The 27,983-nt window shown below is 38.8% G+C and overlaps 3 protein-coding genes across 3 annotated transcripts in view; 1 reads left to right on the forward strand and 2 right to left on the reverse strand.

Moving 5' to 3' along the window:
• Positions 1-12: 12 nt before the first annotated feature.
• tecpr1b (tectonin beta-propeller repeat containing 1b) lies at positions 13-17,022 on the reverse strand. The gene is made up of 26 exons (XM_083566625.1): positions 16,920-17,022; positions 16,128-16,368; positions 15,850-16,035; positions 15,059-15,181; positions 14,104-14,226; positions 13,245-13,425; positions 13,016-13,113; positions 12,055-12,156; positions 9,726-9,853; positions 8,765-9,183; positions 8,468-8,559; positions 8,217-8,372; positions 7,341-7,490; positions 6,654-6,811; positions 6,299-6,426; positions 6,041-6,134; positions 5,847-5,943; positions 4,434-4,513; positions 4,285-4,341; positions 3,938-4,112; positions 2,424-2,559; positions 1,785-1,877; positions 1,495-1,601; positions 1,257-1,376; positions 613-705; positions 13-461 (listed from the first exon to the last, which is right to left on the reverse strand). Exons 2-26 carry the CDS (start codon positions 16,350-16,352, stop codon positions 459-461), a joined length of 3,324 nt encoding a protein of 1,107 aa, XP_083422751.1. The 5' UTR covers positions 16,353-16,368; positions 16,920-17,022; the 3' UTR covers positions 13-458.
• Positions 17,023-18,417: 1,395 nt separating this feature from the next.
• On the forward strand, positions 18,418-25,798 carry bri3 (brain protein I3). Its single transcript, XM_083566708.1, has 3 exons — positions 18,418-19,088; positions 20,665-20,779; positions 24,434-25,798. Exons 1-3 carry the CDS (start codon positions 18,920-18,922, stop codon positions 24,564-24,566), a joined length of 417 nt encoding a protein of 138 aa, XP_083422834.1. The 5' UTR covers positions 18,418-18,919; the 3' UTR covers positions 24,567-25,798.
• A 482-nt stretch (positions 25,799-26,280) lies between these two features.
• The window catches only part of baiap2l1b (BAR/IMD domain containing adaptor protein 2 like 1b), a 42,136-nt gene continuing 40,433 nt past the window's right edge, over positions 26,281-27,983 (reverse strand). The window contains exon 14 of the mRNA XM_083566671.1: positions 26,281-27,956. Coding sequence (XP_083422797.1) covers positions 27,884-27,956 — 73 coding nt within the window. The 3' untranslated portion in view covers positions 26,281-27,883. The remainder of the gene's footprint in view (positions 27,957-27,983) is intronic.

Below are 27,983 nucleotides of genomic sequence, written 5' to 3' on the forward strand. Positions count from 1 at the left end.
TTTTGCAGTATCTTTGTGCTGTTTTGGGCTTGAAAACAACGGTTCAAAAATGTGTTTATTTATTTAGTGGAAAAACAAAAACCCAAGCAGCATACACACTTCATAAATATTATTTTTTTTACCCAGTCAGTAAACTAAGAAATAAATTTCATGTAGTGCTCAATGATTTGTTTCAATGACAGTAGCAGTAGGCGGAATAACTAAACCTTTTCTAGCTGTATAAAAGGACATTAAATACTTTAAACAGTCAAACGTGTGAAGGATTAATGGGTCATAATGAACATAAAACCAAATGAGCAGCGTATTCTTGAAACCTCACTGCACCATGCAACCAGTTTGGTTTCTGTGCATGTTCTTGTTTTCTCCAGGTCCTTTGGTTTTCTCTCACCTCAAAATGTGCCAATAAGAAGTGAAATTGCTCCTCGTTGTGCATGTTGTTCATGTGCAGAACAAAACGATCACTAAAAAGGGAAAAAAAATAAATGGAAAAGCTTTATTCAACAACAAGCTAAATAAAATAAATGCCTGAGAGACTGTGTGTGTGAGTGCAGTGGGATGTGGTGATTGTGAAGGTTCGTGAGGAGTCCAACATCCCACATCATTGCCATTCACCTGCTCCTGCCTCCTGCTGGTCTGAGGGCTGGGAGGGACGGCACGCTGGGCCTCTGTGGAGTTTCCTCTAACTGACAGGTGTGTCCATCCTCCCTGTGTCAGAACGAAAGCACACGTCCACTGTTAATCTGCACCTCTCGCAGTAGAGGCCTGGGATAATTATGCCCCATAATATTCTATGAAACTGTTATTGTAATAAATCTATGGAGGTGTTGTGTAGGTGGACATTTTAGGAAAAAGGCTGTAGTGGTTTTAATAAATAAATGCATTTTAATTGGTCATAAGGTGTTAAATTAATCATCATTAACATGAGCTTTGCCTGTTTTTGCAGCTGCAAAGCACATCAATTAATTTATTCATTGTTAAATGCACTGGTTAAAACACATTACTGTTTCTGATGGTAGATTCCATACATAATCTAGCCTTCATTATCAGCATTGGCATATTTAACAACATGGTAAGATTCTCTGTTAGGAGAAATGGAGGCATGATGTACTCTTTCCCCTATTCCCTTACAACAGCACTAGCAAATTTATTACGTCTGTGAGCTCATGTATGTGCAGGGGAAAGGTGCAGCAGTTTTGAATAGATCTGCTTTAGCTAGTGTGATTTAAGTCTGTGTAACGAACAATGTGAAAACTTACCCCAATTCCAAAGTCCCATGATAAGCCTTTCGGCTGCATGGGCCTCACCCCCAGCCTGTGGCACACGGTACCCGAACTCTCTGCAGAGTGACCTGGAACTTTATCTGCAATGATCCAAACCTGGAGAAAATCATTACCATGGACATAATGAATGGAAAACACCGGATTAGGTGACCGATCATTTTATTTCATATTACAATTTATTCCAAAAGCTTTACAGAACGTTAAGGTTTCATACCTGATCCAGTGGCCCGATAGAGACTTTGCACATATTACCACAGATGAGCTCCCATGCAGAACCCTGAGGATAACTAGGGGTCAAACCCTGCCTATACCACAGATTCCCTGCATTAAAACACACAGATACACATCTACAACTGTCATCTTTGGTAGTTGAATAAATTCTACTTTCCTTTTTTTTTTCTTTAGTAATTCCATGTGGTAATGATTTATGGCTTTACAGAGTTTAGTAGGTAGCTTATGTATAAAAAAAATGGAGAAATTGTAATCAATGATGTTTCCTCTCACCGGATTCATCAACAGTATATACAGAGGTCCGGCCTACAGACACCTGTCTAAGAGTCTGTCTGTTAGGAGCGGGGATGTGGTACCAACACTCGCCTGGAAAACAGTGTTACAATCACTTCACATCATTTGATTTTATCTTACAGATGCTTCTCTGTGGCAAAAGCCTGAAAAGGTCAGTTCAAAATGGCCAACATTAATTAACAAAGCTGTTATTTTTCATTCTCAATACCAGACACACCTAAAGCCCAGGTGCGCTCTGCCTTTCTATCTATGAACATGAAACCGTATTAGAGGCAAAGCATGGTGGTCACTGTATCTGACACCCAATTTAAGCCCTTTAAATCTATACACTTTTACAGAAACTGTACTTTCAGCAGTGCATGAATGGGGTGGTGGCAGCTGAGGTTTTAAGGCATTTAGCTGCTCATTGGAAGGTTTTTAGAATCCTGAAATACCAAGCTGCTATTGCTGCCCCTTCAAGAAAGACCCTTAACTGCGCTGTTGAATCTTGTAATCCTGCCATGTTGGAATACATATCAGCCAAATGTGTGTAATAAGTGTAAATGTTTAAACACACCCATTTAATTCATATTTATACAAAACACAAAAGACTTTACTTGGTCTTGCTTTACATCTCACCTGCAGGGTTTTGGGATGAAACGGAGCCACGGTAGAAGACTGCTCCATCCCTGGCAATTGCCCACACCTGGTGTCCTCCTCCAATGGATATGGACTTAAAGGGCTGATCTGTGCCAACATGGAGCCATGAGCTGCCCTACAATATAGACCAGACACGTCAAACTCGTGGTCCCCGTGCCACTTCTGGCCCACAGGTCCATTATATCCAGCCCCAATAGGCATCAATAGTTGGAATTATCTGCAAAAATCCACACTGATAGTTTTTCCGGTCTGCTGTCATTACGAGAGCGGCCTCTAGAGGCGAATCACTATTGCCACGTGCTGTTGGTTTTTACATGCGAGACTGCGCGCTGCAGGAAGAGCGCTATATTATATTTATAATGTATTAATTGTATAGTTATACTTATTAATGAATATTTATTTTGTTCAACACATTTTCATGATTCAGAACAGTTTTTTTAATTTTCAGTTATTTTCAGAATAAAGTTCAGTACTATGTTGGAATGGATCTATGGAACTATGTTTATCTACTATACATTTAAAAAACTATTGGTTGATTAATTAGGCAACCTTCAGTTATTAATGCAGCCTTACCTAAGTAAATGTTTGATTTCAATAGCAATGTAAAAAATGTCATTATGGTAGTAATTATGCACTTTTAATAGGTGATATTTCTCCTGAAGATTAATGCTAATTTGTCTGTACAAAAACAAAATAATAAACTAAACTTACATTAGGAGGCATGATAAATACATTTAAAATCATAATACTGGTAGTCACTAGGTCCCATGTAATTTTCTCTTACAGACCGACCCGGCCCCCCATTAAAAAAAAAAGGAAATATAATGTGGGCAACTTTTCTCTGTTATGAAGGTGAACAAAAGCACACACACCTTCCTTCTATCCTTAAAGTAAACTCAGCACAGCACACAGCTACAGCACAGAACCCAACAGAACCTAACCCCAAAAATTAATGAACTGACAGCCAAGAAAAGGTGCCAAGCATCCTGCTCAGGCAAATCAGCATACGAGCAAAAAGTTTTATTGTCACACTTTATTCGGTCTGTCTTGTCGGTGTTTGGCCTTTACTTAGACCCAGTATTTAATTTCGGCCACCTCTATAATTGGGTTTGACACCACTTATACAGACATACGCTAATATTTACATGCAGCGCTCAGATTTTCCAATTAGCAATTCAGTACAATGACAAGACACAGACATTACAGAGTATCTTAATTGGGGCTGTTTAAGTAAACCTGAAAAAATTATCTGTAGACCTCATTCAGGTCATTGTGCTGCCTTTTTTAATGCAAATGCGCCTATTACTCAAGTGAAGGACTAATAATTATTTATTTTGATTACTTACTTGCAAATTAAATATTCAGCATTTTGCTCATTTCATATTTCAAAATGAATAAGGAAACTATAAGTGAAATTTGCATGTGCAGATTTGATTGTCAGATCTGAATGTTACTGAACCATTTTTGCTTGTGAGGAATGTGTGTGTTCTCACAGCTGGGTTCTCTGCAGTGACTCCCAGACGACACAGGACATCTCCTTTCTCGCTGATGGCCCACACAGGCACCTGCTCCAAGTTGGTCTTGGCCAGACAAGGCAGGATGGTGACATCAATAAGAGGGATGGGTGGGACTTTCTGCCAGGGCCCCCTTAAAGTAATTTCACACTTCCTGTAAAGAAAGATGATGTGCTCATATTAAACACCAGGCTAATTTTTTTTTTTTCAAGCTCCGTTTAAAATACAACTTTTTTAGCCATTAAAAAAACAATTATTGTATTATATTGTAAAATATCACAGTATTACTATATACAAAACAAATGGTTAAATATAAAAATCTTTACCTGACCCATCGCCTTCGTCTAACAAAGTCCTTAATGGTCTTATAACCATGAAAGGTCCTGTATAAAATTATAAGAAATACAGCTCTGATTAGAGCGAGATAATACTTTACAGCCGGTTGTAATGATGTGCTCATAAAGTAAAGACCTACACTGGGAAATCTGCAGCATATTGCCAGCCTTCTTTATCTGTCCCTCCTGGAGTGCTATAGTCAATAACCCAGTCTGACACCTGCAGAAAGTCATAACAAGAGGACGAGTGCTGAATGGCCAGCTGTGCTCTATCGTGAGCATAAAAAATATCATCTGTATTTTGTTTAGAATTTATTGTTAGTACAGTGTAGGGGTGTAACGGTACACCAAAGTCATGGTTCAAAACATACCCCATTTCTTAAGTTGTTTAGTAAGTTAGTTTTGTAAGTTTGGTTTAATTTCGGTATAGTTAGGGGGAAGCACAAAATTGTGTTCACATTTTTAAAACAATTTAAAATAAAATGCCTGCTTGGTTCAAATAAAAAATAATGTGATAGAAGGGTATCTGCGAGAGTGAAAGGGAAAGTTTATAGGAGTGTGGTGAGACCTGCGATGTCGTATGGTTTAGAGACAGTGGTATTGAGTAAAAGACAGGAGGTGGAGCTGGAGGTGCTGAGGTTTTCGTTGGGAGTGACGAGGAGGAACAGGATTAGAAATGAGTTTATTAGAGGAACAGCACATGTAGGACGTTTTGGAGACAAGGTGAGGGAGGCGAGATTGAGATGGTTTGGACATGTGCAGAGGAGGGACATGGTGTATATCGGTAGGAGAATGCTGAGGATGGAGCCACTAGGAAGGAGGAAAAGAGGAAGACCAAGGTGGAGGTTTATGGATGTGGTGAGGGAGGACATGCAGGTAGTTGGGGTAAAAGAGGCAGTAGGATATAGAGGGATGTAGAGGGAAGGATGATCCACTGTGGCGACCCCTAATGGGAGAAGCCGGAAGAAGAAGAAGGTTTCATTAAAAAATAATGTACTGTATATACAAATAAAATAGAATAAATGTGTGGGTGTTTTGCACTTAATATTAAACGTTTTTTAAAGACGTTCTACCTAACCGTTTCACTTATTTCAGCGTGCTTTAACAAATGTCTTTATTCCTTCCATCCGTCATTCATTTACTCCCTCGATATGTGAAATCGTCAGGATTTTCTCCCTTTAAGAGAAATTCTTGAAACTGTACATAAAAACGCTAAAGAATCTCCATAGCGCTAGACTGTTGTAAAAATGTTGATGACAGGAAGTGGCAGCGATTTTGCACATCTGCAACACGAAATCTGAGTTTTCGCACATGCGCATTACAAAACGTGTTTTCGGAACGGAGTGAGTATCCACAGTGACACTGCTCTCAAAGTGCGAGGCGGAGACTAAATGAACTTGTGGTCCGCCACTTAATATTTTCGTGAGGGAACACAGATTTAACAATGTTCCACACATAAGGACCTTGTAATTACCTTGTAATAAATCAGATCATATCAAGAAGGAGAGATAAATAGCTCAATTACATAAACAACATGTAATGCATGTACCAACCCATTTCCACTCAGGAGAGGGAGGTTTGGTGCTCTCCTTGGTGCACTCCTTCAGTCCAAGGGCATCACTCCACATGTATCGGTCTGTAGGCAGACCCCTGAGGAATTCAGGAGGCAGGAGAGATTGAATCAGCACAGAAGAAATGCCCCTAGAGGCCTGAAAAATAAATCAAAGACGTATGATGTCTGACTTACTTATTTGTGTATCCTGTGACAGGATTCCAGCGCTGGTTCTCAAAGATGTAAACGTTCCTGATGTCGGTCATTGTTTGTTGATTCGGTTGGTTATCTGGTAAAAATTGATTCGAACATATCAAAAGGAATTAGCAGGACAGTGGTTGTGCAGATGGGGTTAACAGGCACCTGATGAGAAAATGACACACTGAGGCAAGCTCAAGCGAGGCTGGATAGTAGCTCTAACTCTATCATGCTTGGTGTATATTGAAGTTTTACCCTGAGCTCGGGTTTCACCGTGGCCCCTTGTGAAGACCCAGGCGGTGTGATCATAGCCGATGCCCCAGACCACACCCAGACTGTTAGATTCCACCGAGCGCAGGTGGCCAGGGACCTGCCGCCAAAACCTGAGCCCATATACACATACATACAGACAAATACACAAGCACTATCATGCCATGCCAAGCAAGTTCATAGAAGGAAGCTATCTAGAAAACAATTGAAAACTGAAAAGCATGCAAAGTAGTAGTGTTAGGAGAGGCTCCGTTATGGTGTTATCATGCAGCAAGCTACTGAAGCCAGAAGGACAGTGATGTATGCAGAACAAAGAGAGGAATAGACAAGCGGGTCTTACATCTGATCACAGGGTAAATACTGAGCTGGAGCTTCTAAGCAGGGTGAAGGCTCATGCACCATGATATCCCCTTTGGTGGTAACAGCCCACAGGGCTTGTTTGGATGGAGGGGACTGGAGCACTCTGGACTTACAGCAAGACTCATTCAACAGAGACAGCTGCAGAAAATTAACACACATCTTAATAATGACTTTACATATCCAGATAATACAATTTTATTACTAACAATTTACTCCAGCTATGACTACGAGGCAGCTCTAAGGGTGTCATGTGTAACAATACAAGCTGTGCATTATGACTGCTGCATTTTATGAATGAAAAGAATACATTTTCAGTTGTATAGCTCTTTAAACCATATTGTCAAAGAAGCAGAGATATAGTTACAGATCCCAGAGGTGATACTCCAAGAAAAAACCCACTAAGGTGACGGAAGAACCCTGGCAAGAACCAACATTTACATAACATTACTATGTAACACCTGTGTGAAGCAGTATTGTTTTAAAAGGATGGTAAGTACGAGTACACTGTGGTCACAAGTTCTTAGATGAGCACAGCACAGTCTTTATGATTACAGCAGCAGCTATTAGGTGACATTCCCATCTGATTTGCTGTCTGCTACCACTCAAAATGAACTACCGAGCTTACTACTTATCTCGGGGTGAGTATTTGAGATTGTGGTGGAATTACCCAGCTCTCCATGTCTTGTTGGGAATCTGTAGATAGTAGAATAGGCCACCTTTGCCTTGTTCTCTCAGCTGTATAAATAGCCAGAGCGTACGTGGATTCCCAGTGTACTGGAACGAGAGCTGTGACTTCCTCCATCACAGCATACAGATACTGAGCCAGGAAGTTAGAGATCACAAAAACAAAAATAAATTGCTTGAACTTATTAGATCACAAAATGCATGACCATGTGTAAGACTTTTGTCTTGTGATTGTATTTTGCCAGTGCAATATGATGTTACATGCTTACATGAGTTATAGCAGAGATGATTAAATTATTTACTTAATAACATGAATGAACTGAACCAAGATTTACTGAAATGTAAAAAAATACACATACTGTCATTTCCGGACTATAAGCCGCACCCACTGAGTTTTACAAATATTTGTATTTTGAACATAAATAAGCCGCACCTGTCTATAAGCCTGTCTACACTGAAACTAATGAACTTTACACAGGCTTTAACGAAAGACAGTGTTACACGGTGTAACGGGTGAAATATGTTGCGCTTCCTTTAGGAGCATAGTGGTATTTTGGGAATAGGCTGCCGCCGCATTTTTCCGGTGTTACTGCATGTGTGATTGTGTCCTTATTATTTTGTGATGCTCATTTCTAAGTTTCTTTGACTAACCCGTAACGCTGTTGCCAAGAAAAATAAAAAAGCACGAGTTTTGAAAACCTGTCTGTGCTTATATGATTTCTGTTGCAACTGGAGTTAGCGAGCTGTGTCTGCTGAATGTCGAAGGTTTCATTATTTAATGTTTTTTTAAAGTATATTTAAAGTCCTTTCCTAACTCATGTTAAAGCTTGCTACGAGAGACAGATTGTGCAGTGCTCACCTTCCTTTCCTGGTTGTGTGTATAGTAAATGTAGACTATGTCATCGTGGGGAACTCCGACACCTCTGACCTGCTCCAGGGTCACACACACCTCCTCCATTCGATGAGGCTGCCAGTCCCTCCACCAGCACATGGTTGTTTTCTTTACACTGACAGACTGACACACAAACTCTATTACAATTGTATCAGCTTACTACTAGAGTCTAAAGGAACTATGTTTAAACTAAAATCATAGCTGTGTGTTGTGTTTACCCTCTCCATAGTGTTGTCATTTTCTAGCCCTGTTTTGTCTGACAACACACCCTGGGCACCGGCAATGCCAAGAGCAGGAGTGATAGATGGATCTGGAAAGAAGAAATCAGACAAAAAAAAAAAATTCAACAGAAAAAAATCCTTTTTAGGGTTTCTTTGAAATGGTTTGATTATTACACACCTAGACACACATAAATATGATAATCAACAGTTTAAAATAAATGAAATCACATAGTGGTATTTTAATGATTATATACATGATTAACATGCTAATTATGATATAACTTTTTTTTTTACCTGCCATTTCCAGCCAGCTGAAGTTCGTGTTGGAATCTATCTCGCATTGTCCTGCAGCGATCCATGCCCATTGCGGTCGCTCCTTCTGCTTTGTGGCTTGACACAGCTCCATGGGATACACAGCCACAGCTTTCTCTGCCACGTTGGCTGACGGGGTTTTCATTTCTGCCAGATCCACACTAATCCATGGCAACTCGCTGCTTTTTGGTTGGATACAGAGGAGCTCAGAATTCTGGCAAGGCATCCCGGCCTCTTCTGCCTTCTCCTGATTTACTTCAGGCAAAGGAGAGTGTTGTTCTGTCACCAGGGTTGATACAAGGCTGTCAATTTTGGGAACGTTTGTGTTGTCCAAGTCACCACAGCCTAACACAGAACCCTGGGTAGGCACGGCAATTTCAGCAGTGACGAGGCAAACGTCACTGTGCAGAACAAAACAGAGAGAATGAGGGAATCAGAGCTATGTAACACCATAAAGAATATACTGGGAACACTGGAGTGCTTTTGAACTGAAATCATTAAAAAATTGTTTACTCTAGTGTGGGCAGAAGGTGATCTGATATGAAATTTGCAGGACAAAGTAAAAAAAAAAAAAATAGTAAATAAAAAACTAAAAAACGTTTATTTACATTAATGGACTGCACCAGATGTGAAATGAGAGTTTATAATTCATCTTCACTAAATGCATTAACCTGATTATGGTCACTGTTCTTTTTTTTTTTATATAATTTCTAATATATTATTAGAACATATTGCAGGTCAATATAAACAGTTGGGGTGGCATGGATTGGTAATAGGACTGTGCAGGTTCGGTCAGAATTCCTTCAGGGAAGAGTAGGAGCTTAAAAAAAAAAAAAAGCACAATGCTGTGCAAGCCTCTAACTTGCAGTCTGAATATATCTGAATGGTGCCATCTGCTGGTGAACAACAGCACTGTGAGAGTGTGTGGGGGGGTTTACTTTACCTGGGTTTGGTGGTATAACTGTTGTCCATGTAGGCACGCACAGGGATCCAGGCCCTTCCTGTTACCTCAGTGGGGGTTACGCCATGGCGGAAATATAGATTCCTATCCTCGCTGCCAATCCCCCATACCTGCAATGTGTTGTACCAGCAAAATCATTGCCAGGAAACACTAATGCATACTAATACATTGAATTCAGGAAAGATTATAAGGAAATATAAACTTATTATTAGAATGGATTATTAAATCATTATTTAACAGGCCTTAATTGTGTGGATTAGCCAATTATTCCATTCAATTATTGGAGTAATTGATCCAATTATTCCAATCACAAATTCAACTCACGTTGAAGGAGTGTGGAGATTTGGTCTAAAGTTTTGAGAAAGTATCCCCTAACAGGAGTAGAGATCTGCGATGGCATAAGCCAATAAGCACCACACACTAACCAATACAATTCAGTAAAGCAGTTTGTCAGGATGTATTTTTTTGACATGTAATGGGAAGACCATTAACAGGACAAAATACACAAGATCACAACTTGGTGTCTGGTAAATATCAATTGTAACACATTTTAGTCTCAATATAAATTCAAGTGGATTATGATGATTTTAAGTTTAAGATAATATAGAAAAGGATATGCTGTGTATATTTATGTTCACGCCTCCTAAAGTCTTCATCTAAGATTTGTGCCTGATGACTCAGCTCTCACACAACATATTGTCCAATTAACCAAAATTAAAGTAGAAAAGATATGAAATCTCTGTGTGAGCCCAGACCATTGCCAACGCTGCTGGGAATAAAATGTGAAATATGAGCATGCGGTGTGGGAGCCAAACCCAAATTAGATATGCTCCCATATGGCTGTCCAGGCTTGAGAGTATAGGAGGAGTATATATTTGGCTGGGATAAGCTGTGTGCACCAAGCAGAGCAGCCAAGCATGGGCTTTGGGTTACAGACAGAGAGAGAAAGAAACAGAGATAGGTAAAGAAGGACAAGGATGGGGTTTGCATCGCTAGCAAGGACCAAAGAATTACCCCCAGAGAAATGCGAGTCTGGCAGGAGGTGTGTGAGGGTGTGAGCTGGACGACTGGACTGTTTGTGTGTATATGTGTATGAGTTACATGCCCTGTCTGTAACTCTGAGTGTACATGTTGGTCAGAGGATCTAATGACACATAATTCTGCATGTGAGAATGCTGGTGTAATTAGACCTGCCCCTGCCCCTCTCCTCACAGTTCCAGTAGATGTGACAGTCTGCATCAACATGGATTAAAGACTTAGAGCAGAGCCATTAAATCAGAATATCACTACAAAATTACAGCATTCCCACTAAAGCACACTATGATGCTGACTGTTACTATACTTCTTTAATAAACTGATGTAACCTGTCTACCCCTGATGAATTCAAGTGTTCTTATGAGACGTATAGTAGCCGCTCGTGAGGTAAGCGATAGTAAAATAATAAGAATATATTGTATAATAGCCTTCCCGTGGGCTCACCACCTGCAGGAGGGACCGTAAGGGACGGTGCTGTGAGGATTGGGCAGCATTCGAAGGCGGGGGCCTGCTTAGACTGCTGCCCCCGCGACCCGAATTACGGATAAGCGGAAGAAAATGAATGAATGAATGAATGAATGTATAATAGCCTAACCCCTAACCCTGACATTAAGAATGAAATATATTACGTCAACACAATCGTAGACATAAAAGAGAATTAAAATGCACAATTTAAACACTTTTCAAAACTAAGAAATTCATAAAGGATAAACAGTGGCATATAGATTGAAGAACATTTTTTCTGCTCTTTTTTTATGCACTACACACTACACACCTTTAACATTTTATAATGTTTTATATCAAATAGTTTATGACTATTAAGCTCGGGATTGAATAATCATTCATATTCTGTATATAATGTACTGTGTCATAGATGGCATTAAAATTTCAATATGAAAACATTGCATGCTCAAGGGACGAGAATTTATTTGTTTAAATGATTAGTAGCACGTGAATATTGTATGTTGTGTGCAGGCCAAGTGCAACATAATTTCGAAGCACGCTGAGCTCAGTTCAGAACAGTCAGTTCAGCATCTCAAATCAGAAAAGTCAGTTCAGTGGCTCCTGGGTTATACTAAGCGGTGGAAAATTCCCCAGCATATAAACCTGAGACTGTGTACTCTCTTACAGTATACCAGTCATATAAGCTGCAGTTTTGACCTTGAGTGCATCCTTGTGTGTCTTTCAAGGCACTGATGTATGGCAAAAGAAATGTAATCGCTGGGCTGTAACATCCTCTGCCCTGCTCTATTTCTAGCACCCTGCTGTGTCTCACCTGGTCACTGGGCCCCACACTGATCATCGTCATCTCCCCACCAACAGCGATCCAGCCAAGCCCAGTGGCATTGTGGGAGTTCACACCTCTTCTGAACCATACCTATGATACAGGTATGTAGAGGTATATTTTGATTTAACAAATAATGTACAGGGTTTAAACATCTTGATTGTTTATCCAAAATGAGCCATGTTATTAATCTACATTACACTATAAACATAAATATTACTCAATGTATCTGAAAATATATTCGCACCATATTCATCTGTATTTGCATATTTTATCTGATATTATACCAGCTAATAAAATGCAAAAAAGTAACTGTTATATAACAAAGAAAATGCATGATTGTTAAGGATTTCTATGAGCAGATTTATAAAATGAAAATAATAAAATAAAAGCTACATTTTTAGAAGTCAACAGTCTCTGCTGTCAGCACTTTTTACTACAAAGACTTTTTTTTTTGCCTCGGATGGATAAATATAGTATAGCATATAGTGCAAGAATAGAAAACATTGTGGTTTTCTTGGTGAAAATGGCTGTATATAGCTGTTAATATAAGTTTTGTGACTTTGTGTATCAGTCCACAGTTGCTTCTACTCAGCGTAGCCAGTGTCATTTTTTTTATTATCATGTTATAAAATAACATATATATCAAACATATTATCATCATGTAGCAGGGTTCTGGAGGAACATTGTTTCATTTCACTGTGTACTGCGTCAGCTATATATGGTTGAAATGACAATAAAAGCTTCTTGACTTGACTTGTTGTCTCAATGCACCATACGCAGCATATTCTGTAGCATTTATATATATCTATTATTAATACAGAGCACTAGTGCTGCACTATAAATATCTAAATGTAATTTGAGAATAATTTAACATAATCTGTTAACTGCCAAAGATAATGTTTCTCAAAACTACACTGCTTCCTGCCACATAGGTTTAACGAACCCTTACTTTTTTGTCCTTGGTGATTGCCCAGACCACACCGACCCCCACTGCTACATGGACAGCCTTGGTATTACTTGGAGGATCCACTATCACCCATGATGCACCTGGACAGAGCAACTTCAGGCAATTACATCACTGTGTGTAATCAATGATGCAGAAATAACTGTGTTCTAGCTGTGTTCTTACTTTGAACCACATTGTGAAGTAAGAACCGCACATAGTTTCAGATACTGACCTGTCGGGCAGTGCTTGTGAATGCCTGTCCTGGCCAGAAGCTGTCCGTCCCACAGCACGGCCCACAGCAGGTCTCCAGGACCAGCACTTATCTGGGCCACCTCTGTGGAATCAGGGACAGGGACATTATCCCACACTGTCCCCTCTGGATTCTGCTGATGAATGCCTGAACGGAACCACACCTGAGCACGGGGCACAGACGGAGACACAAAGATGTTGCATTCTTAATATTTCTGCAGGATTATATAATAATTCAGATTGTGTAATGCTTAAAACAAAAAAAAAACCCAAAAATTAGCGTTGCACTGACCTCTAGTGGACAAATATTTGCCTTATTTTAATATTTCCTAGCGTTTACACTCATTGTTTTAATATCAGGGGGGAAAAAATCTATTGCACAATGTAGCTACAAAAACATATTTACCATTGAATTTAAAAATTAAACGTATCTAAAATGTAGGTGCGCTTGAAAAGAAATCTTAAAAGTAATTCAAATCAACATGGAAATGCTTAATACATTTTAATCTAATTTTGCAGACCTGATTTAAAAAAGGTCTGTGAATGAATTATCATTAATATGCTCCAAAAGCTGCTCAGAGGTTTTTAAAATGATTGCAGGATAAGTGAAGTATTTAAGGTGAAACATGAATATACAAACAGGTAGACAAACTTTTAATCTGTGATTCTGTGAATGTTCTCTATTTTAGCTTTTTTCTACTATACAATATAATAAGTTATTAAAGTATTTATATCCATGTGTCTAAACTGCATAATGCAAGCCCCCAATTTATTTTAGTAATGTCTGAGAAGATGATCAGAATTTCCACGTCAGTTCTTCATTAAGAATTTAACGGTCCTACCTTTCCTTGCTGGGACACGGCCCACAGGGAAACGTGAGTCTCTGTTTTTTCACCCATGTCCCAGCCTCCACAGCTAATATCAGAGAAGGGCTCTGGAGGAGGCCGACCCTTGTCCAAAGGCACCTACACCAGCATGTACGCACACACACACACACACACACACACACACACACACACACACACACACACACACACACACACACACACACACACACACACACACACACAGAGAGAGAGAAGGTTGTGTTGTAAAAATATATATCAACCTTGAAACATACTATGGAGCACCATTGGATCAATTAATGAGAAAATAAAAGCCCATGACATTTCTGCTTCTACTTCTGCAGGCGGCCAGCAAGCATGTTAAGAGTTCATTAGGCAGAGAATCATGCAATAAGGCCAAGAGTAACTTGGAGCTGGGGAGATGCAGAGCTCAGACAGGAGATGGTGTTTACTGAACCAGCATACACCCAGACACTCCACAGTGCTGAGCTTGAAGAGTGGCAGACAATATGAAATTCAATTTGGGGGGAGATCAAAGACATTCTGGAGACTCAAAAAACATGTAGAATATGTTCTTCAATCTAATAAAAACCAAAAATTAAACTCACTCTACATCACAATACTTCTTATCGCCCTGAGAACACAAAACACACATGACAAGATAACATCATGCTGAGATATCTTTAGCCATAGTGTTATTTCTCTGAATAATACCCTACTCAACCGGTCACTGATTCCTATCACTGATAAGGCACTATAAGCCACACAAGTCATGTGACCCAAAGATCTCACTGGAATTCACTTGTCTGTGCTCAGAATGATGTTTATAGTAAATATAGTGTTATAACATTATTAAATGAACCTTTAAATGTTTGCATATGCCTTATTATAATTATTATTATTATTATATATTATTCATAGCCCTAATTAACTCTCATATCCCTGACGTTACCTTGGCCCATTGTCCCAATGCTTTATATCTCCTGTAACGAAGCCATCGTCTGCGCCGCACACATGAGTTCCACTTCTTCTCTTTAGTGAAGGTAGTGGGGAAGTCCACAGCATATTCCCAGCCCTGCAGGATCACACGGAAGTGTTATTAAAACAGATTCTTTAAAAGAATAGATACTCTACTCCAACATCTGGGTGGAGTTTTGAGGGCTTTTAGGGCCTTTAATTGAGTTTGTTATAGATATTAATTGTGCAATTAGAGAATAAGAGTTCATCATTAACTGCTATTGAGATTGTTGTTACCGTTATTGTTAACTAGGTGTAGCAATAAACTCTGATCAAATAAATTCAAATCAATTTCGTTTAAATTTGTCGGTCACAATAGTGTTTTTTACAAATAGATAATGTCTATTTAAATCAAGTAGTAAAACCAGACTTTGGACTGTTTGAGACATAAAATGTTCCATAAAATTTAATCCAGTGTGAATTGTGGAATTATAAGTAAATTATAATTTAGTTATTAACAAAATTACTGCTATTCAAATCATGTCCATGTCTGTCTCATCTGGCATATTTGTACACATAATTAATAATTGAATAGTTGAATTACAGTGTTGTGATCCTATCATGGAAGAGGGTCCGCTAAATAAAATTTTACCCCAAGTACAAGCTCTAATTTCATTAGAGTTTTTGAATCGTTTACTGTTAAACGTGTTATGCTATTTATGCAGTTTTAGCCTGTCCTGTCTTGCATTATCTGTCAGAATTTGATGCATTTATTTTAGCACTTACCCCGGTAGACGTGGACTCCCTGCCACAGCTCTCATCATCCACATACCAGTCTCCTTCCCACTCCCAGTTCTCAGAAGGCAGGTGAAAGCTGTGTAGTGGCTGAGGCTTTGTTCCAAACTCGTCTGTCCACGACCAGCGATCTGTAAGCAACAGTGTGTCTGTGTATCCCTCAACTGGGTTCCATCTCTGCAAGACATTCATCCAGACACACATTACACATTTGTAAAAATCACCATTGTCATGTTACGCCAGCTGATCTACGCTGCACTGTCACTTACCTGGTTCTCATAAGTCTCCTCCTGATGACGTATAGCCACTTCACTGGGGAGCACGTTGATGTAAACCTGCTGGTCAAAGCCGATGGCCCAGCAGTACAGTTTAGAGGCAGCTACGCGTTTCAGCTCCAGCTGAGTCTCCTTGCATTGCTGCCAGCGCCCCCTAGTGGTACACAAGCTGTACACCGCCCCGTACACATCTACAGCCCAGAACAAGGAGAACGGCATGGCGCAGAGAGCTGATCTAAATAAGGTTAACACCCACCCACACACACACACACACACACACACACACACACCTTCCATTGACATAATGATCCTTCACCTCAGTACCTTTACATTCAAATCCTCAGTAATCAAAATGGGTTTATTTTTCTGTTCAAAAGTGTATTGCTTTATAACATAGTTATACACATTCACCTGACTCATGACTATTTCAATTCCCCATAAGTTTATTTTTATATCCTAATATATATATATTAAAAAATGTAAATATAAATAAACATTACTGTATAAATATTTATTTGGCACAATCCTAAGACATTTGTCTGTATTGATATTTGCATGTATAAGAAAAGCCTACAAAAAGAGCAACACGCGCATTGGTAACTTAATACACACAGAAACAATAGTTTTGTGCTTAATAACGCAAATTTATGCGCATTTATTTAAATTTATATTCTCGTTTTAACCGACACGACGGGGTTAATCTTATAAAATATACCGAATAATTCCCTCTTCCAAAAAAATAAATAAATGAACCTTAATAAAATGCAAAATAAAAGTACATCTTACATTATTAGGCGAGTGCGCAGGACTCCAGCATCCGCAGTTGCTCTCTATAACAGCGCCATCAATTTACACGCATCCCAGTGGAATATTATAACAGACTCAACGCAGGACACACCGGAAGAGGCGGAACCTAAACTCTGATTGGTTAACAAGCCGGAAAACAGAAAACCCCTCCGTGTGATTTGGCAACCGTGTGAGCTCGTACCGTCCCCCCCCCCCTCCCCGTAGCTGTTATAGCGTTAAGGTTTTTAATTATTCATTTGTCACCGAATTAATTATTCAGACTTAAAGAGCGATGCGTGAGAGATAATTTACACTTCTTTTTTATGTGATACAAAATTTATCGGAATTATATTTTATTAGAATGAATTATTTTGCACTATTCCTATAAGAGAAATTACACGGCATCTGGGATGACATAGAAAGCTGAAGTATGGTTTCTGGTGCAAAATATTTTATGGATTGTTATAGTTTGCGATATAAAAGTATATAAAAAAACTACAAATCTAAATATATACAACAAATATCCGAGTTGGTAAGAAGACCTGTGGTCCTCTTTTCATCTGCCACAGAGGTTGCCAGATCCAAGTGATATAACATTTAAACACAATCAAGCATCAGTACTTGAAATTGTTTCCCCAACTGAGATGGCAAACATCCTTCACTCAAGCAGAATAAGGTTTTAAAAGATTTTGGTAAAAGTTGAACACTTTTTTACTCAAGATAAAGTAAACAAGTTTGGACTCTGACATGTATTTAAGTAAAAAGTAGCCATTACTACTACGTGTAGAAGTAGACCCCAGTGTCACGCTGGTAACTGGACCTCACATCATATTAATATATTAATACAATTTAAAATACGTGTTACGTAATGAATGTATCCAAGATATAATTTTAGACTAGTCATTGTACATCTTGTAAATCAGTACAGATTTACTGATAATAATCGATAACAAAATTCGTTGACAACAGAAGCCCCATGACATGGTGATGGAATCATATAAAACGGGGAGAAAAAAAAAAAAAAAACACTAAATCTAAAAGCAGCAAATAACATCAGCAGTAAACGATAATATATTTAGTCACTCTTGTTTTATGTTGAAATAATGGAATTTATTTATAAAAATATAATTATTAATTATAAAATAAGGTAAAATGTTAATAGAGTACTGTACTGTATACATAAAATAAAATTTTTGGGGTGGCGTCGGTTTATCGTGGTTTACATGTTTCGAAAGTTTACAAGCTCTGACCATGCCTGCAGTGCTGATTATATAGGGTTTACTTCAGATACCTTTAATAGATAGATAGATAGATAGATAGATAGATAGATAGATAGATAGATAGATAGATAGATAGATAGATAGATAGATAGATAGATAACTCAGTAGTCTCGCATCAACACCCCACACCACACACACCTCCCGTGGTGTATTAAGTTAAGGAAGAGCAGCTGGTTGTGCGTCATTGCAGAGGATATGGCAACACAGAGTTTACTAAGGCTGTGCGGCGCGAACAGGCGCGTGGCCCTTTAAGAAGCGCCTTGTTGCCACTTCATCACATGACCTGCTGTCTCGTGACAGAGCAGATCGCAGGGTTTTTCTACGAGTTCTTCAGAGTTTTACTGACTGACTCCTTGCAGGCTTTAGATATTTTATTTCAAAGCTGACGATAGTCTTGTTTAAGCGTTTACACACTGCTTTTCCCCCATCACTCCCCTTGAGTGTGTGATATCAGGGCGTTTTTAGTAGCGTGGATCACTCGTGGACAAAGTTGGTGCATGGAGGCAGGAGGAGGAGGAGGAGGAGGCGGGCGCTGAAGTCAAGTTCCAGTTTCCTCCGTCGTGGTTTTTGATCGTCGCGCAACATTTAACAATAACATTCACAATAATCTGCGATCGTCCGACTGTATAAAAGCGCGACTCTCTATAGGGGTGGGTGTTTGTTTGTTTGTTTTCTTTTTCTTTTCTCCACCCGTCAAGAGCACACATCATTCCGTCGGATATGGATAATAAACGTCTTCTTCAGGACAGACCCCCGGCTTACAACAACGTCCCCGGGGCGTATAACTACCAGCAGCCGCAGCCGGGGTACGGAGCGATCCCGCATCCCGCTCCCGCACCTGCAGCCTTTCCATCACCGCCTCCGCCCTACCCATACCCTGCTGCCCAAGGTGAGCTCCACAAACAATCCGATCTAACTATCCGCCCAACTCCCCGACCCCCACAAACACACACACACACACACACAAACCAAAAATACAAATCCGACCCCACGCACATCTTCAACTACCGCATCACGTGATTACAAGTTTAGACAGTCAATGCTGGTTCTCGCATCCCCTTTCCGTATTTTCCATCCCACAATTGTCCATTTTTAAAATCTTAAATAACTTTATATTCGACTTATTTGACTATCTAATGTGACTTCCTGTTGCTGATTCACACAGCAACTGTTCACACACTGTGAACAGAGTGAACTGCCCAACCTTTGAACTGCCTCTGAAACACACTCTAGAAATCCTTCACAATAAATGTTTATAGCCATGTTTTCTGTCCAAATGCCAATTAATCCACTCATAGTGATGCTTTTGTGCTTTTTATGTAAAAACCTCAAGCACTTTGTTTACCTATGTAACTTCTGCATTAACACCATTTCAAATGTTATATTATGGTTTTCAAGCTTTTTGGATCTTAGTTCAAACTCGAATGTAGTTTTGGAAACAGACGCCACTTTCTGTTTGTTGTATACAACCAAAGTACTAAAAAAAACATATCTCAAATATTTTTGGGAAGTAGATAGCTCTCTTATCAACTAGATATTACAAACCGAAGAAAAGACATTTCCAGCCTCCTAGTTGTCCCATTACTTGGCAAATCTGGCAAACATATCAGCCAACATGCCAGGAGTAGATTTTCACAGGTAGACACATAGTTACTTGATCGATCATATTGATATGGATTCAATAGATTCACTTCGGATATAAACGCCTTTGTTAAGAACTTCAGGGATCTTGGTTGAGCCTTCAAGAGGATCTTCAAGATGAGGGCTAACTGAATCCAGCTGAACGCCAAGTCTGGTTATTGGGTGCAGCTAATATAAAGAGTTAAATATTTAGGAAAATACCATCATCCTGTCTGGCTGATCTGTAGCCAAATATGTTCCTGACAGGAAGTTCCCTCATTTGAGTATCTCTTTCGGATACTTATTGTGAACGCAACAGGAAGAGAGTTGATGTTTTAAGGTAATGTGAACTGAGGAAACGCTTATCGTAAAACCAACACTTCATAACAATTTTGTTTTGTGAACACCCATTTACTGTTATTGTAGTTGGTCTTCGAAGTGCAGTGCTCATGAAACCCTTCTCCCTTCTGCTTCTCTGCACAGCTCAAACTTTCACTTTCACTTCGGTGTAACGTCGACAGTCTGTAATTTTCAGTAACTTTGTACGCAGCATTTGTTTTCAGTAGGTTTGAAATTATGGCTTGTGCTTAACATCTTGGCAGCATATTACAGAATAAAATGTTTAGCTCGCTCAAGAGTTGGTTTTGTACCGGAGATTAAAGGTCACTTGGCCACTGAGAATCAGGAAGTTGTTACAAAAAAAAAAACGAACCAAAAAAAAAACACAGCAGAGTGTCAAGTGCTCAAACTTCCAACATGCGACGTCACTGATAAACCAGTACATCAGATTTTAAAGGTGTAAAAGTAAGCGGTTAATCTTCTATTTGTGTTTTTCCCCTCGACAGGTTTTCCAGCAGCTACTGCTCAGGCTGCTGCCACAGGGACTCCAGCAAACTGTTCGAGCACATACACTATCATTCAGCCCTCAGTGGTGGTGGTAGGAGGATGTCCAGCCTGCAGGTGATTCAAATCAAAATGTATAACAAGAACCCGAAATCCCAACTTTCCTGACCAGTGGGGGACCTTTTAAGGTCAACGAGTGCATATGGAAAAGTGTTAAATGCTAATTAGTATTTTACTGCTCATTAGCTCGTCCTGAAAGTCACGTTTTCTGCATTGATCTCGAGCTCTTCTGAAGATTCCTGGATCTACCTGCTTTATACATTAAGCGTACACGTTTTCCCTAAGCTCAAGGACACGAGAGATCAAAAAGAAGAGCAAAAACCTGACAAAAATCGCTCCTTTCCTCCTATTTACATTGGACAATCGGTTCTCCTTGCTTTCGGTGCTTTCAGCGTACTGATCTTTCAGTTCTCCACTACAATTTGAGCTCCTGTCTGCATTTAGTTGCAAAAATCCGAACTGCATTTTGATTTTGACCATTAACAAGTTCTATAGAATCCTTTTTCCTGTCAACCTTTCGATCAACAGATGTGCCGCCTCTAGACCTCTAGGATCTACTGCAGAGCTTAATAAAACCAGAATAGCATTTTTTTATAGAGAATTTTAAAATGCATCCAAAACTCAGTAACAGTAATGTGTTACTTTGGATTTGTTATCATGAGTGTCCCTTTTTAAAAAGGTCACTTGTGCAGATTTTTGAAGTTCCTCTGTGTTCATGTGACTGAGGGAAAGTCCACTAATGTTACAGGTCATGCTGTTGTATGTTTTTTATTTTTTTATCATCTTAGTCATGTGTGGGAAAACTCATGACATTCTGATATCCCTCAGAAAGTTGGACTAAAGCCAAAACCAGCTAAATGTGGCAATAGTTGCTGCAATCAAAAAGCCCTTTTTTTTTTTTTTTAGACAAACATGTTTTCATGCTGATATACAGAACCTGTACTTTAATACATCATTCTAGATCACGATTTATTGGGAATGCTGTGGTTTTAAGCAGGAGAGACGTTCCAGCAGCTATCGTGTTCGTATAACTGGATTTTGAATTTATTGTACAACACTTCCTGTGGGTTGCATAACAGTCTGTCCAGCATGAGTATAAAGTGAGGTTTTAGCTTTGACACAATAGTAGTCCACTTAATTAGCCTGGTGGATCACACTGCTTTGATTAGATTTTCATCTTCTAATGGACTGAGAATGAAGACACTATGGAGATAAAGCGAATTTGGTCTTCCTCCAAATTGCTTCATCTCAATGTGTTCAAACATTCCATTCATCAGGAAACAAATGTGTATGAAACACTTCCTTTTTGCATCAAGACGGGTTTTTGTACGTCACCACACGCATTGTGTTTCCTCAGAGGTGGAAGGAATGACGTGATCTAGTTTAAAAGCGAAATCTTCTTGGACGCTCCACCCACAAAGTTTTTTTGTGTACTTTTCTGGCCATGATCTTCAGGATCTTTCAGGTTGTGATTTGACTGGCTGTAACATCCTCTGTGAAGGCAGAAGCACACAGTTTTGAATATTGCAGCACAGTGAGCTTTTTGAAACAAAGGATCTTTATCAGAAAACAAAAGGGTCAATGGATCCTGTATTTAAAAGTGACTAGGGTTTTTTTGTTTAAAGCAGAAGTAAGCGATGCGTCAATGATTCACATGTTTGCTAGTGGAAAACAGCTTTAGTTACTTATTACCATATCAGTCAAATTTGATAAAGTTGAAGGTTCATAGCCATATTTACTGATGAACCATGAAGAGTATTTACAAAATGTATTTTGACACGATCGCTTTCACCTGCAGAGTTAAATATGTATAGGCTACGCAACATGTGACTAAAAGAAATGAAAAACCAAACAATTTATATGGCAATATTTGTCTGTAAAATACTTCGGAAGGTGCAGAAGTCATGGTGAAACTAGTGACTGTTTCACTGTGCTGCTTTATGGACTCACCAGATTGCTCCCATATATTTGCAAGGTATATTCAGGGCTTTGTTTTTTTATTGAGTGGATTGTTTTACATTCACTTAATTGCAGTATATAGCGAAAACAAACTCATGAGTGTGAGAGGAATTTAAACCCCTAAAGATTCATTTTAAAAGAATTCTTTAGAAACACTAAGACTTGACCTACTGTTGAATGATTTAAGATCGTGTGTACTGAAGGTGTGCTAATCGTAGGGTTATAAACAATGTACAATTCTAAGAACTAGTAGGGTAAATATATAGTTATATTGGACCTAAATATAATCAGAGGGGATCTCTCTCGCGGTCTCTCTCTCCCTCTCTCGCGGTCTCTCTCTCCCTCTCTCGCGGTCTCTCTCTCCCTCTCTCCCTCTCTCGCGCTCTCTCTCTCCCTCTCTCGCGCGCTCTCTCTCTCCCTCTCTCGCGCTCTCTCTCTCCCTCTCTCGCGCTCTCTCTCTCCCTCTCTCGCGCTCTCGCGCTCTCTCTCTCGCGCTCTCTCTCTCTCGCTCTCTCTCTCTCTCTCTCTCTCTCTCTCTCTCTCTCTCTCTCTCTCTCTCTCTCTCTCTCTCTCTCTCTCTCTATATATATATATATATATATATATATATATATATATATATATAATGTGTATATATATAAAGAGAGATAAATTCAGCTCCATTTTTATCCTTCTATTAGACACCAAATGCTTCAGAGACTGCAATATCTCCATATTCACAGCAACAAAAGTTTGCACCCCCTGTGGTGATGAGAAGAATCACAGATGAAAAAAGTTGACCTGCTACATTTTACAATCGACAGCATTTAGAAACTGTACAGAGGAAATGAAAGAAGACGGATAGACTAGGCTTGACCAGTTTGTTTCCTGTGATAAAGGACCATTTTAAAAATGTTTTGGGTCTGAAAAGGTTTGCACTCTGTTGTACAATCTAATCTTTTATACAGCTGATCATAACATACATCTACATACTGTATAAATTTTTTCCCCAATATATCAACCATATACATTTTGGTGTCTGATATGTAGCATGAGGAAAAATAGGACATGACCGAGGCCTGCTGATAGGGTGAAAAGGAAAATATGAAGAACACCACAATAGAGCAGCATATTCATTTCATGAACAATTTCATTGAATATATTGAGATGTATCACGGTGTGTAATCTTTTGTATTGCGGTTACTTTCAAAAGTGCTATGATTTTAATTGAATTATAATTAAATTCTGTGGAGCATCACTGCGAGACACATGCGATCCCTTTAGAACTTTCAGAAAGACTACGGAGGGAAGGATTAACATATTTATCCTCGTTATATTAAGGAGAAACCAGAAAGCGTTCTGTGCTCAAGACTTTGCTGTGAAGGAAAACCTACTGATGTTACAAAGCACCGACTCTTAACGAGAGAACCAACATTTAAATAAAACTAATAAAACAATTTTTTTTTAGAAGGAGTACATTAATATAAACCTGTGATTTGTCTTTTGGCTGTTTTATGGATAAATAAATGAAACGTTTGACTAAACAGAATTGGGACAAACATCGCTGCAGCATGAAAGCATGTCATCTACTGCTGATGCGAATATAAATGGTAAAGAGAGAGAAAGTCAGTCCAGACCAGAAAACTGATACGGATTTATACAAGGCACAATTAGTCATGATTCTTTTATATAGACACAATAAGCATTGGGATAAACGTAGCGTAAATGACACTGTAGTAGAGGTTAATGAGAGGACTGTGTTCTTGTTTGCAGAGTGGGCGTGCTGGAGGAGGACTTCACCTGTTTGGGAATATTGTGTGCTATTTTCTTCTTCCCCCTCGGCATCATCTTCTGTCTGGCCCTGCGGCAGAGGAGGTGTCCCAACTGCGGAGCCACTTTTGGCTAGACGGACCAAACTACAACCGCGACCCCATTGACCATCTCTCGGGTTCTTTTTCTCTCTTTTTTTTTTTCCTTTTTAAATCCATGTTTTGCATATCTACTCGGTTAAAAAGCTCAAATCATGCATAGCTTGTTCATAATAGCAAGTTGCCATACAGTTTCTCAAGTATTTTTCTTTTAAAATATTAGCAGCTTTAATTTTGTATTTCAAAATTCTTTCTTTATGCTTTTTTTTCCCCTTTCTTTTTAAATCGTGTATACCAGACGTCCCGCCATCGACTCACTGGTGCCTTTTAAAAAGGCCGCGATTTGCAAACGCAGAAGAACAGAGACCACAATGAGACTTTTTTGTGAACAAGTTATGAAATGACAATTCAGCATTTGAACTCCTGATTACATCTCGATCATGGTTAGAAATGATAAAATCTTTTTTTTCTGGGGTTGATTTCTTTTCATTTACACCCAATTCCTCATTGTATTTGTATGACACAAGCATCTATGCTTCCTGGCTTCTTGCTTTGTGTGTGGTTGGGAAAACATTGACGCATCTCATCAGCTTCGTTCGCTGAAAACCACCCATCAAATCACAGTCTGGATTAAATCATGATCCGGTTTTTAGACGACCAAACCACTTCCTCTCCATTCTTCACAGCAGGCCTGTTTTTTTTTTTTTTTTTTTTAGTACATTTATAATTACCTTTATGCCAAGCGCCTTCATTCCCTCTAGCACAATACACACTGTGTTGCTTGTAAACCTGAGCTGTTTATAATCACACTCAAAACGGCTCTTCCTGTTTTCCAGGGGAAAAAAGTCTGTCATCGTTCATTTCAGAAACCCAAATTCTGATTATAGCACTTATGATTTGTTTCCCTTAAATGCTAAATTTACAGAGATCATTATCTTGATCAAATGTGAAAGGAAAAAAAAAAATAACACAATCTGTTAATATGACACACATGTCATGGACACACACTGTATGTTATTGAGCTCTGAGACAATACCATTTTCATTTCCTCTGCTAAGGACAATCAGAACAAAATCAATGTTCCTTTGTGTTCGTCTCCACCCCCCCCCCCACACCACCCACCCCCATTAATTAAAAAAGAAATGTCCATGCTGCCATTATTTTATCATGTAATTAAATGTCAGGGGTATTTGCTTTAGACCAGTGCATGTATAATCAGTTCAGACTTTTTATATGAACAATACTGTAAATAAAACTTCTAGATACTGCTGTTGCTGTTTTTGTTTAAATCCTTTCCCTTTTCCAATGTAGTGCTATAAAATTATTTTATTGTATAAAGTTGCACATTTTATTTAATGTCTTATTTAATGAAAAATATAATCAAAGAAGAATTATTTATTTTGGAGCGCTTATTAAAAAAAAATGAGTATATAATAACAGTAGGTCACTCCCATCTAAGTGATGTTTTTGGGTTATTCTGCTCCATGAGATATGCTAAAGCTAAACCATTCAGAGTTTTAACGGTCAGAAGCAGAAACTTACTGACAAGGGAACTTAATAAGCAAATAAAAAATACTGGAGCATCATGCATTGGATCTTGTTGATATTGGCTGCTGCACCCACTTGGGTTAGCCCGAGTCTTGTTTTGGATTTCTTTAAAAAAAAAAAAAAACAAAAAAAAAACAACAGTAGTCCTGTTTGATCTAAATTAAGGAGAAATACATTTATACTCATCATATACACATACACTTATTTATTTTTTATTTATATTCTTTTATTTAGCTCTGTTCCAAGCTTGTACAAGTATGCAGAAGTGAAAACGAAAGTGTAAAAATTGTGTTTGCAAATTACCAATGGGGCTGGAAACAAATTCTTTTATAATGCTAATGAAGTGTTTTAAGGTAATTTGCTTACCACTAGGTCTCACCAACTACACAACAGCTAAAAGCTTCCTTTAAGACTTAAAGTCACCCAACACGATTTTCAACTGCTGCTTCTGGCAAATGGCGGGGCAGCTGAACATGTTCACAATCTGGAGATCGCTTCAAATTTAAATTTTGCACTAATCTAAGGACAAAGTATCACATTGATGTTTTAGCAAAGGATTTTGTTTGTAGTAATCAATAACAACATTAAAATGACTGACGATATGACCCCTACAACGAACTGCCATAGGGAAAGGCATAGACGCTGTCTTTACCTGTCTTAGCAGAATCCTTCCCTACTATGCAGGACTCTCCAGCTGTCTATCCCTGGATGAGATTTAACACTTACACAATTCAAAGCTTTCTTGTTTATTTTGCATAAAAGAAAACACTGAACCTTACATCCTGAGGATGCATATTCAGCTGTGTTGTGATCAAACAGTTCAAAATGCTAAAAGAAATAACATTTTTATTTTATACAGCAGTGATTTATGGGGCATTGGAAAACTGTTGCTAAAACAAATAAAAGGCTTCTTTAGGGTTTTAAAATAAAGTACAATTTTTATATAGAATTATGAGGTCTGTTTAAATAATAGGAGTGAAAGACATGTGCCCGAGAATGCATGTGAACTGAATATGGACACAGAAATCATTTGCAGCGACATCATCATAAATTTAAAGAGGCAAGCATGTTCTCTGAGAAAAAGACAACAGATTATTAAGTAGTACGGGAAAAGGAACGGGTCTGAAGAGACATAGCTTTTGCAATCTGAACACCATATTAAGCATTTGGAATTAAAACATATAGTATGTTTCATCATACCATGATGTACCATAATTTTCAAGATTTTTAAATAACCTGATACACTTAAAAGTAATCCTGCACAATTAAATCTGCAACACTATAAAACCTGAAATATTCAGTGTCTCAGTCTCATTTACATTTATCACTTGTCCCATGACAATGTAAAAAATTCTCAATTATTTCCACATCCTAGGCTTCCAGTACGTCTGAGCACAGGGGAAGGCGTTATTCTTGCAAATCGTAAGCAGTCATCAACACCTCAGGTAAAATAATAATAAAAAAAAAACCCAGGATGAAATATATTATAAGCATATTAACTCTAGAATATTTTATCTAATGCTGCATCGTCCAAAGGCCTATACGGCAGCACAAACATCCAAATGAGTTTACAAAGTGAATGTGAACATTGGCTTTTTTAAATGTACATAGTCAAATGTTTAGTTTGTGTGTGTAATGAGGCCACCATGGGAACTAGTCCAAATCCAACATGATAAAAAGGTCATGTACAATGTAGTTGGTTTGCAGAAGAAAGGTCTCCATTCACACCGCAGAGTTGATGGTGGTGATGGAGGTGAAAAAAAAAAAACAACCTGCTGACGGTTGGAAGGCTTCTGTGTCGTGATACTCAGATCTTAGGAGCCGACCTGTCGTTAGTGACTGTGGGCCTCAGCTTTACGGTGGCAAAAGGGTTCCCGCCCCTGAGGAAGTGACACACTTAGTTAAAC

The sequence above is a fragment of the Silurus aristotelis genome, assembly GCF_946808225.1.
Source record: "Silurus aristotelis genome assembly, chromosome: 17".
Taxonomy (NCBI): domain Eukaryota; kingdom Metazoa; phylum Chordata; class Actinopteri; order Siluriformes; family Siluridae; genus Silurus; species Silurus aristotelis.